This window comes from Gymnoscopelus braueri, assembly GCF_963280865.1.
Source record: "Gymnoscopelus braueri genome assembly, chromosome: 24".
NCBI classification, from domain to species: Eukaryota; Metazoa; Chordata; class Actinopteri; order Myctophiformes; family Myctophidae; genus Gymnoscopelus; species Gymnoscopelus braueri.
Genome location: NC_137626.1, coordinates 23,003,372 through 23,015,563, shown reverse-complemented (window position 1 = coordinate 23,015,563; position 12,192 = coordinate 23,003,372). Strand labels below are relative to the sequence as shown.

At 42.7% G+C, this 12,192-nt stretch overlaps 1 protein-coding gene across 1 annotated transcript in view; it reads left to right on the top strand.

Annotated features, from left to right (window-relative positions):
* The first annotated feature begins 591 nt into the window (after window positions 1–591).
* LOC308080755 (transmembrane protein 163a-like) overlaps window positions 592–12,192 on the top strand; it is a 36,623-nt gene continuing 25,022 nt past the window's right edge. The window contains exons 1-2 of the mRNA XM_080422722.1: window positions 592–1,074; window positions 3,424–3,543. Of these exons, the coding sequence (XP_080278848.1) occupies window positions 861–1,074; window positions 3,424–3,543 (334 nt within the window). The 5' untranslated portion in view covers window positions 592–860. The remainder of the gene's footprint in view (window positions 1,075–3,423; window positions 3,544–12,192) is intronic.

The following is a 12,192-nucleotide window of genomic DNA, read 5'->3' as shown; positions in this document are numbered from 1 at the left end:
CTTTTTAGTCCATTACAATTATTTGAAAACTTTAGTTACTAGTTACTTTGTAGTTTGCATATTTAGATTATTACAAAACATACATTTAACACTCCCTATATACATTTCGGCCATTTGAAAATAGCCAATTTACAAGCTCACAATGCGTCGTGGTGCAATACATTGTGAGCTTGTAGATCTGCTATTTTCTAAATAGTTTTATACATTTGAAAAGTTGTGAAATGGGACATTCTGCGCTTTCTACTTTTGGTACCTTAAGTAGGCCTACATTTTGATACCAATACTTTTTAAATTTCACTAAAGTAAATTTAGAATTCCGGACTTTTAGTTGTAACAGAGTATTTCTACATTGCAGTATTGATACTTTTACTTTTAAAAAAAGTACTTTTTCCACCACTTGAGTGTGCAGCCTATCATGGAGCGTGGATCCATGCATCCACCTGGGACCCCTAGCTGCAGTGGAGCGACCCCTGGCTGCAGTGGAGCGCAGCGCCACAGATTCCAGGAGGGAAGCGCGCGCACACACACAAACATACATACACACACACACACAAACACACACACAGGTCTCGTGGTGAACAGACTCCAACCAGATGATCACTAATTAGAGCTGAGCTGTTGCAATATCACGAGTCTGTGAGGAGTATCTAGCACGCCACGACCCATCATGTCTCGCCACTGCTTCTCTTGACCGCGCTCACCTCTTCCTCCTCATCTTCCTCCTCTCTTCAGTGAGGCAGACCTATCCCTATCCCCCCCTATCCTCCCTCCCCAATTCGGCCCCAATTCGCGTGTGACAGCTCGCACTTCTCACTCGGGTGTGACATTTCTTTGAGGGTCTATCGTAACTCACCGGGAAAATGACGGATTCCACTTCCACAGACCCTGCTGCCACCACCACCATACCGGACCCTTCCTCTGTCGTGGACCCTGCAGTTGTGGACGTACAGTGCACAGAGCAAGCGGACCCCCATCAACAGCAGCATCAGCCCCCGGCAGCAGCAGCGGAGAGTCAGGGAGAAGGTCTGAAGATGGACCAGGAGATGAAGATAACGGACAGCATAGAAGACCAAGGTAAGGCTTGGGCTCTGACCGCCGGAGAGTCCAGCGCGCCACTGCATGCCATGGCGCGTTACGCAAGGAGACAGATCATAGAACTAACTAACTAACTCATCAACAGGCTGTATAATAATGGGAAAATGTAAGCTAACTTGATAATCCAGTGGTTCTCAAACTTTTCAGGCCGTGCGTGACTCCCCCAAAAAAATAATCATATTTGACCTGGGGTCCGGGGACCCCCCACCACCCTGACAAGCACTTGGAATGTATAGGAGTTGAGGCATTACATTTAGTTTGACTCAGTTCCACAGATAAATATTGTGAAAATAGCCGATCTACAAGCTCACAATGCCTGGCAATGTGAGTCACATTGCCAGGCATTGTGAGCTTGTAGATCGAATATTTTCACAAATGTTGCCTCTTTCTTATATTATTTGACAATTTAGCCAATGTTTGACCAGTTGTACTATAGTTTGTTGATTACTTTTGATGCAGTAATGGATTTTTTTTCTTTTCATTCTTTTTTTTTTTTTTTGTAATCAAATTGTCACTTCACTGTCATCTGGCCCTCCCCTAAAAAAATCATGTGGGGACTCCCTGGGGGTCCCGACCCACAGGTTGAGAACCACTGGAACGAGAATCTAATAAGTTTGACTGGGTAGAAGTTAGGATGACCAACAGTTTTGTCAACTGTGAGTTTATATTGGCACACTCATTATAAATAAAATGCATTGTTATTATTATGGACACTGGACAGATATTAAGAATTATGGCCATTTAACAGATAGCCTAAGACAGGAGTGACTTATGCTGTCATGCATATCAATTAAGACCACCAGAGAAGGCCTGTAGATTACAGACCACGATCACTATTTTACCAGCTCAAAATACGACTTGTGAGCTTAGATCTGCTATTTTCAGTACTTCTTAATTCTTTTTTATTTATGGATATATATATATATATATACATATATATATACATATATATATATATATACATATATATATACATATATATATATATATATATATATATATATATATATATATATATATATATATATATATATATATATATATAGTGCTAGTATATTATTAGTGTACTGAATTATAATATACTATAATAGTGCTCTACTATACTGTACTATATTATACTGTATTCTATATACTATATGATACTGTATTTTGCTATACTATACTGTGCTATACTTGGCATACTGTACTGTACAGTAATCGAGTGGCACGGAAGGCAGGAGGTGTACACACTCAGCCTCACTCTTCTCTCCCCATTCTCATCCGCTAACAACTTAATACATACATACACCCATGACAGTCAGACGGTCTCTCCACATTCAACTCACTCGTCTCCCTTCATTCTCATTAACTAACAAGCTAACACATACGCCCTCAATCTAATAGTTCATTTAGGCGGTCTTTTTAAGCAGAACACTGTTCACTCTTCATGTTCAGCATTGGTCACAGTTCCTGCAGCTGTCTGTTATCAAACTCCCTCCACCTCCCCAGCCTCCTCCTCTGCCATCTAAGTTAAATGTATGATTCTGTGGATTGAATGATGCTATATCTGTGTATCTTAACTTATGCCTTTGAAGGGTTCAATATCGTCACCTTCCTAAACTAATGGCCTAAGTAATTTTTTTGAGTTTTTCAGAAAAAATTAAAAACTGATCCAAAACAAAACCATATGATATTTCTTAATCATTTCACCCAAAGTCAAAATCATTTACCTAAGTCACAAAACCATGTGACTTAACCCCCCAAAAAATGCCTATTTTGGCCTACGTCACACTAGGAAGATAGGCCACTATACTAAAAGGGGAGGGAACAGCATGATCCTTTTCAATTAGGAGATAGGCGATTTTACCAGAGGTGGCCAGTGTCATGAGGAGCTGACTTAAGCAAAAATATGATTTTCCTAAAAAAATTACGTAGGCCATTAGTTTAGGAAGGTGACGATATGTAAATGTTTGTTTCTGTGGGTTCTATATTTCTGTGGATTCTATGTTAATCTTAAAATTAATTTATGCCCATGAAGGGTTCAATGTTAATGCAATAAGTATTAATCTGTATAATCAATAAAACTGTTGATAATCTGTAGTATTGCAGGAGCAGAGTCACACCGCTAAATTGAATGCAATAGCATTGCAATAAAATTAATGGTTAATCCTGTGTCTAACTGAACTACACCTTACCGTAACATACTGTGCTATACTGTGCCGTACTGGGCTTTACTGTACTGTACCATACTGTACTGTACTGTACTTTACTGTACTTTACTGTGCAGTACAGTACTGTGCTGCACTGTATCTGATATTCTGATATTCTAGTCATGGCTGTTCTTGGCAGGTCTTCTGGAGAGCAGCATGCGACTAAAGCCCCACGAGGCCCAGAGTTATCGGAAGAAGGCTCTATATGTGTCCTGGGTGTCCATCTGTATCACCATCGTCCTGGCCATTGCAGCTTTCAGTAAGTACCTCTTGGACACTCAGGTTTGTGTATCATACTGTGATCTTATTTTTGTCTTTGTGCTCCATCTAGTGTTTGTCTGTTTCACCAGCTACACAACACTTATCAGCTAGTAGCACTATAGTTCGTACCACCTGAAATTGATGAAAAGTCATCTTTGTTGGATTCCCCCATTTAGCATCTGGGCTCAGGATAGATGGTCTTGTCAAAGGCAGATGTGACATCTGTTCTACAGCCCGGCTCTTTTTGTGCCACTCCATCAGTGTCAAGCTTGGCTTGACAGCTGACTGTGTTATTTGAAAAATGTCATTAGTGGCACCGAAGCCTATCTGCCTTCTGACACAGTAAACATGCTCATGAGACACGACAGTCTCCCATGGACGTGCTGACAGAAAGTGTAAGTGTGTGTGTGTGTGTGTGTGTGTGTGTGTGTGTGTTTCTGTTTCTTCTATCTTGTAGCAGTGACGGTAGCAGCCATTGTAACCTAAAGTATGATTTTATAGTGAAATAGAATTGATTTCACTATATGGGTTCCTATGGCAATTATTGCATTACAGTTTGGATAAATTAAGAAAATAAGCTCTGTAGCAAGGCTTATAAACATGTTTTGTCAAACAGGGTAATTTCCACATGTCAACACAATTGTTACGACTTGAACCACTCACTGGTAAAATAAGAAGAAAAAAGGTATGACACAACAGCTTCAGAAGATATTACAGGATATAATCTAAGTTAGTAAGCAAAATGTGAAACTCCTATATAGGCTAATATTAACCACTGATCTTATTTTCGGCATGAATAAAAATAAATCATTGGAAATGTAACGAGGGAACCCATTGCTAACTCACTTCTTGGTTTTAGGACACAAAAAACCCCCAGTAAAACTGCATCCATGACGTCTATGCAGCTATTTCTCTTTTCGCAGAATGACTTATCTTGCAGTCTTTGAACACATCACTTTCAGAAAAATAGAAAGAACACATTTTAGCCTTTGGGGGAGAATCCATCTGGTTGAACTGTCTGGTTTGTCTTTGCAGTAAGCCTCCTACAGGCATGTCAAAGATGTGAACCCATATGCTGATAGGATGACTCACTTTGTGTTGTGAGCCTGAGAGAATATAGGAAAGAACACTTTTTCTCAAACTCTGACATTTCTCCCTTCTCTCACTTTTTTGTAATCTTTATTCAGATACAAACCAGTCCATTTCCACCCACCGTTCCCGGCTATGGGACCATGACTACAGATCCCATAGCCTGTGAAAACAGAGCGCTAATAAACAGCTTGAATTTGAGAAAAGTGAAAAATCGTCTTCTTCACTCCCTGGCTTCCCTGCATATGCAAATAGTAATGCCCCTGTGCAATTTCAGATCAACTCGTCAACCCACTGAGGAGAAACATAGATGATGATGAACTAGTTTGGTTCACTTATTGTTAGGATGATTCAGCCACGAATGCAGAGGCCAATACATGCGGAAGCTAGATTTGCTCCGTTTTGCAGTACACTGTGCACTTTTGGGGATGTCCTAGCATCTGCTTACTAAAACAATGGCAAGGCATCTCATCACATATCTCAAACCTTCCCAGTCGGATACTATGGAGAGCCTCAAACATGAAACACTGCAATGTTCATCTCCTGCTGCTCCCAATGCTGCAGTAAGTGCAGATTCAGCGCTTGATAGCAAATGCATAAGTAAAGAGGACAGGCGCTTTGCTGCAGCATAGTTGATCACCTCAATATCCAGTGGTTTGCCAGTGGGTAGAAACGCCATCCCCTTCTAACACCTTAAGGCGTTCTATCCGTCAACGTGAGAGAGATTGAATCTTGATTGATCTTATGTGTCACTTTCTTTTGTTGATCACCTTTTCTTTGGTTCTTTTAAAATGTTCTCCCTATTTAGCCATGGCATAAAGTCCTGGCTGTCACTGGCAACCCCTTCTGTTTGGTCTGGGGAGTGTGTAGACAGAATCAAATGTCTCCTCCGATACACATGGAGTCCTGACAATAGTCCCTAACGCACTGACACAGAATGCCCACCCCCTCCGGATTCCCGCCCACTTATGTTCGTTGGTGCGTCCGGCCAAGCCGGAGGCACCGTGGAGGAAACGAACCCCAGTCTCCACAGTGGTGGGCAGGAACACTATCACTACAACACTATGCCAGTGCTACTATCCACACAGATTGTCATTTTTATCTTGCAAGAAATCTGAAGCGGATTGAAAAAGAAAAAAGGCTGTAATTGTGCTGCTGTTTTCAGAGTGGAATTACAAATAGGAATTCAATTGTTCTGGTTGAGATGGCCACAAGATTGGCCTCTTGGTTCACCGTGGAGGTTTAGTGAGGGGACCCAGTAGCTTGTTACTGATGTGACTGAAAAAGAGAGAAGAGAAGAGAAGAGAAGAGAAGAGAAGAGAAGAGAAGAGAAGAGAAGAGAAGAGAAGAGAAGAGAAGAGAAGACTTTGTTCAGGAACACAAAGTCCCTTCCTGAATACAATCCATGTTGGTTCAGACACTTCCTACTGTGAAGGTGGTAGAGCAGAACTGGCTAGGCAGGCTTGATCTGTTGATAATCATTTCCTTCTTCCCCCTTGGCATGGGTGTGTTCACGTGCCTTAAATACTGTACGCGTTTCGGTCCGTCTCTCGTTACATTTACCAAACAATGAAGTGTCCCCCTCTTTGCTTCACCTGCTGCTCTCTGGGTGTCACACTTGAAATATATAGCACAATGTACAGTACACTGCTAAGCAAACATCTTACACAGAGAACAGCCCAATGTTCCCTTTACATCCTGTTAAAAAACCTACAGTAGGCTTACATTGGGACTGCCCAATCAAGCATCGCCGTTCAGACTGTAAACAGACTGGTATGTTTTTAGATCACTGGGTGCAAGTATGTTTGTGTAGAATATTGACTGGCAGACTGCATATGTTCAGCTGGCCCTACAATGAATGATTGACAGGATTAATATGTTGCTCTAATCTCCCACCGTTGTTCCACTCAGACAGGCTGCCATAGCTGAGTGGGTAGAGAGGCCGTCTGGTAATCAGAAGGTCACCGTTTTGCCTCCCGGGCGACCCGGCCCACCCATGTCTAGCTTTTCAAAGTGTCCCTGCATCAAGACACTTACTTAACATCGCCCCCCCCCCCCCCCTGAGCGCTATCATGACCATCTCAGCAGCCATCAACTGGGTGAAGCTGAAAGTAAATTCCCCCCTTAAATGCTACTCGTGAGCTGTCTAAGATTGCATTTAGTTGCTCTGCTCCAATTTAAGGGATTCTCTGAACTATGCTGTAGTGCAGATAGCTGTCATTCTCTCCTTCAACTCTTATACGTAATTACACTTAACAACTTTGTTTAAAAACTAATAACAAAAATAACTTAATGAGTTGCTTACTGTTACTTGTGTCTGTGGACTCATCCGGCGTGAAGGAAAACACAGGTCTGTTTAGCACGCGCGTGTGTGTGTGAGAGAGAGAGAGATGACAGAAACTGTATGGTATGTATAGCAGTTTATGAATTAATTTGAAAGCTCAGTAGAAATCATTCTACAGCACATGTCTCCTACTATATGTTCTATACACTACTCCATGGAAAGTCAGGATACACAAGGGACAACGATGCAAAGTTAATCATAATAATGATAATATGACCAGGCAGACACGCGCAATGGAGAAGGGGGCGGGGGGGTAGAGACGGAACAGAGAGAGATGGAGAAGAAGCTTGACCTACAGAGAGAGAGAGAAGCAGACCTACAGTAAATGGCTCTCTGGAGAGAGAGGGAGAGAGAGAAAGTGCATGGAAGTCTGTCTGCAGTGCTTCCAGCCAGTCCTTCCGTATTCACGTTGGTTGATTATATTATTAACATCCCTGTAAATGTGTGCGGCAATCTTCTGCAATTATAAGTGCTGAATTGATAGGAATCATGTAAAGTATGCGCAATACGCTGGCAATCCCACATTGAAATTCTGGCCCTGAGTAATGCACCCCTGAGAAACCCCTGCCCATCCCTCTGTGGTGGCTCTGGAGCCTGTATGTGTACCTTATCCTTCACCACCTGCTCCCATTCCCTATGAGGTCTACGTTAGGAATGACTGATAACCCTAGGTAAACACAGTAGAACATTAGCATTATGTAAACAAACCAGTCAGCTCTGGCTGCTGTGTGTGTGTGTGTGTGTGTGTGTGTGTGTGTGTGTGTGTGTGTGTGTGTGTGTGTGTGTGTGTGTGTGTGTGTGTGTGTGTGTGAATTCTCCTACTGATAAACAGGTGCATGCACACTGCACAATCACAAAATAGAAGCAATTTAGTATAGTATAGTGTACAAATCACATTTTGAATGAGAAAATGAATGAATGAATGAAACTCACATTCAGCTCCACGGCACACCACTTTGCTAGCTCTCACAGAGGTTTATTTTGTTTGTTTAACTGAGGCCTAGTAATAAAACAATAATAAAACAATAAAATGTCATCACTAACTGCTCTAAAACAGCCATTAGGGCAGATAAATAGGGAATCTCCTTGTTGATGTTCCAGGTTATAGCCAGCAAAATAATGTCAGTCAAGGCTGTATTTGTAATTCCCTATTCTGCTTGTGTTGTCTGATGTGTCTGGATTTGCAGGCAGCAGAAGAAAAGTTTTTGAAAGAGGAGAAAGATGGTATGGTGGGAAAGAGAAAAAAGTGTGAGAGAGAGAGAGAGAGAGAGAAAGAGAGAGAGAGAGAGAGAGAGAGAGAGCATGTAGACCATGTCAGTGGAATTGCGTTGCTAGGCAACAGTTTGGGTCCAAGTTTTATTTCCTGTCAGCTACTGATATTCGCAAACACTGCAGCAGGAAATAAACGTGGACCCCTTTTGAATGTGTATGTTGTCAAGTGTGAAAAGGTCTATACACTATACAGTATGCACACAGCGAGTCCATTTGTGTACCTAATGTGCGTACCATACGTGAAAAAGCCCACCGCATCGTTAGAACTCTGCCCCCGCTGACACCACTGTGCTTTCTTGGGAGCCAATTATCCAGCTACCAAAGCTCTGCTTCTTTGACGACTCCGCCGCGACAGGACGCTAATTTGCACTCTGCTTGAAAGCCAGCTAGTGTGGGGGGGGCTTGCTCGCTCTGCTCTGCTCTTAATGAAGGGGCTTGGGGCTCGCATCACTCACTATGCCAGAGACAGACAGGTGCATGTCACTCCGTCGATAGTTTTGACGTGGCAAGCCAGCCTGGTGTTTTTGAGATATGTTGTTTGGGACCAAAGTGACCGAAGGACGGATTGATAGAAAGACTGACCATCACCATCCTTTTTTTTTTATCCCTGCCACTAAAGGGGCTAAAAGTATAGCCATTTCTCCAATATCCACTTCAACCCTAGTGTCCCTATTCTGAGCTTGTAGATCGGCCATTTTTGTCAAAAATATTTAGTGTAGAGGGGGGGGGGGGGGGGGAGAGGTGGCCTAGTAGACCTCTGGTGGATTCTTGTCAAAGAAGTATATCGGGTTTAATTGGATATCCATTCATTCACCAATAACAGGCAGCCATTTTCATTAATAAACAGTTGTGACTAAAGCCACTTTGAGTGAAATGCCCAGTTCTCCATGGGTGCGTGTGTGCGTGTGTGCGTGTGTGTGTGTGTGTGTTTGCGTGTGTGTTTGCATTTGTGCGTGTGTGCCTGCATATTTCCACAACTGTGTGAGGTATTGAAGTCCTAGTGTAAACAAAAGATGAAAGCCTGGCATGCGGACAAATTTCCCGGGGGTGTATCTCAAACACTGAAGACGAGTGACGGTTCCCCATCAAAAAACACCACTCCTAAATATTTAGTTAGCTACAGTATCCTGCTGCCATGTTTACTTTTAATCCTGCAAGCTGTCATCTCCTATTTATAATTGCATTCTGTTGGCAATGATCAGAGCTGAAGGCAGATGTGTGTATGTGTGTGTGTATGTGCGTGTGCGTGCGTGCGTGCGTGCGTGCGTGCGTGCGTGCGTGCGTGCGTGCGTGCGTGCGTGCGTGCGTGCGTGCGTGCGTGCGTGCGTGCGTGCGTGTGTGTGTTTGACACACATGGGGTTTCACAACCTCTGCTCTTTACAGTCACCTCCTCCCTCCTCTCTCACACCAGTGGTTCTTCTGAAACATTTCATCAGTGGTGGAGCAAGTCAAAGCCGGGCCCGGGGCAGAGCGCATGATTGAGTGCCCCCTACCCCCAAAGCACCACTATGCTGTATCATACAGTCGCATGTGTGGTGGACAAGCCAGGTTCAGAAAAGCACTATACTATTGCATTATGGTGATAAATAATAACCCATTAAAGCTTGAGGTTACATCGCCTGCTACTGCGGGGCTTAGAAGCATACTTAGGCTGACTACATTTTTCTTACAAACAAACTAACAGTGCAAGCATTCACTTCAATTAAGCGTTCAGCACCACGGACAGCGATTATGTCATTTTGGACCCCACTTCAACTAATGAACAATACTGTTCAATTATCGTAGAATGGTAAGAAAGAAATGGCACAGCGGACGATCATTTCAAGCACAAGTACAAATTCAATTTGAAGTACTAGGCACCACTATCTATGTAAATGCGATGGGGCTGCTTGACATGCCAGGGGGATTCACCCCTGCTATTTCATACGTGCACACACAACCCAACAACATGTCATCACATGATCCAGACAGACGAAGGGAGGTAGGGCGGTCCTCCTGGTTGGGTTGATGCATTGGCACACATCATTCCTGCCAATGTTACATTCTGCCTCTTCAAACATGAAAAGATATTTTCATGAACAAAAAATCCCGCACACTGCTCTTGCTCAGCAGCCTCTGCTTGTCTTACACTGACACTCTTGATGAAGGTCCAGTGGGACCCAAAACGTCTGTCAATTTAAATTGTCCAACACACCTGCATCCGTACATACATTCTGCCTCTTACCAGGTACTTTAGCCTAATGCAAAAGCAAAGAAGGAAGGTAGAGCCAATTATACTACGCAAGTGGAAAACCAATATTACACAGCCCTCGGTATATAGGCCACCAGGACTGGTGGAGATCTGCGTTCCGCAGAGTCTAGTATCCATCAATATTCCTAGTGAATAGACTAATCATGAAAGACCAGCAGTATGAAAAAGAATACAGCAAACAGAACACAGCTTGATATGAACAACAATGTATTAGTTTTTGTGTAGCAGTATTCACAGGGAAAATCAAACCCATCTTAGCTTAACCCACTGTAACTAAAGAGTCACTGCATCGTCTCCACACAGACGATATAGAAAAAAGCTTTTCAATCAGATCTTGAAATACATTTGTAACACTATGAGCTGTCACATACTGTTCTAGTCAGTGTATCAAAAGCTGTCAGACCATGTAAAGCAGCCAGTGGAGAGAACAAAAAAACATCCAATGAATCAAAACTGGATGTGTTTCCACTGTAGTGCTGCAACAGGGGGAAGCCATGAAGCAAGTAGCAACTGGGTTTTTAAAGAGAACATATGATGAAATGATGACAAGATAAGATGAAATTACAGGGGTTCAAATGTTATTGGTCAACACAGGGGAAATGTGGTCATTAAATAACATTTAACCAGAGAAAGCCTTATCTTACTGTATATGTTACTGTCATACTAAGATCACATGACCGGTGAATAATGTTATAGATTTGACGACGGAGGGAAGGTAGAATTGATTCATTGATGTGGTTCATATGTAACCAGGGAGAGAACTGCAGAGAGAGGGAGGGTGGATGGGAGGGACGGACAGAAAGAAAGAGAGAGACATATATTCATAATCCGTGTACCCTTATATTGTCTCACTGACTTTGCTACAGGTTTAATATTATAGAAATTGAATGAGGGATTAACTCAGGTGGTATAATAACTTACCTACTAACACTATTTTGCAACCACTTAAACCATATACTGTTTACTTAAGATGGCTGGGGTCCCCCTGGACTCCTACTTTTGTCCCTGTACAGTGTACAGGGAACTCTCTTTTGATTTGGTGTAGAGTCTAGAGTCTACACCAAATCTCTTCGGCGGAAAGAGCCGATCTACAATCTCACGACAGTTTGTGAGCTTGTAGATGAGCTATTTTTTTACGCCCCAGAATAGTGTCACTAGGGTTGAAGTGGTTGAAAATGTATCCGTAGATGTGAAATAAAATGCAAACTAGAACGATAAATTATTGAACGGGCTGATCGTAGACTACACATTGTTCTGTGGCGCTTCAGGTTTCTATATCAGTTGGTGGAGGCAGTGGCAGTGAAGTGGATACCTCAACACTCACTGAATACAGATCAAACAATAAAGGCAGCAAGGGAGAGAGAAAGGGAAAGGGGGATCAGAAAAAAGGACGAGGGGAGGGGGTTGATAAAGACCAACGGGGGAGGGGAGAGGAGCAGTATCACGATTTTAGAATTGTTCTGTTGGTACAGAAGAGTATAATGAAAGAAATGAGGGATAGAGGGATAGAGGGGGAGATAGAAATGCAAATGCTCACAGATGGCGAGAGAGAGAGCGATAGAGAGAGATATGAAATCCATTCCTTATTAATGAATTCAGGGCTGTGTCTCTAAAAGCTGGTGTGAGCAGAGCACTGCTCCCCAAAGAGTCTAAAAATAAACCAGAGGAAGTGGTGCATGAGAAAGGGGAGA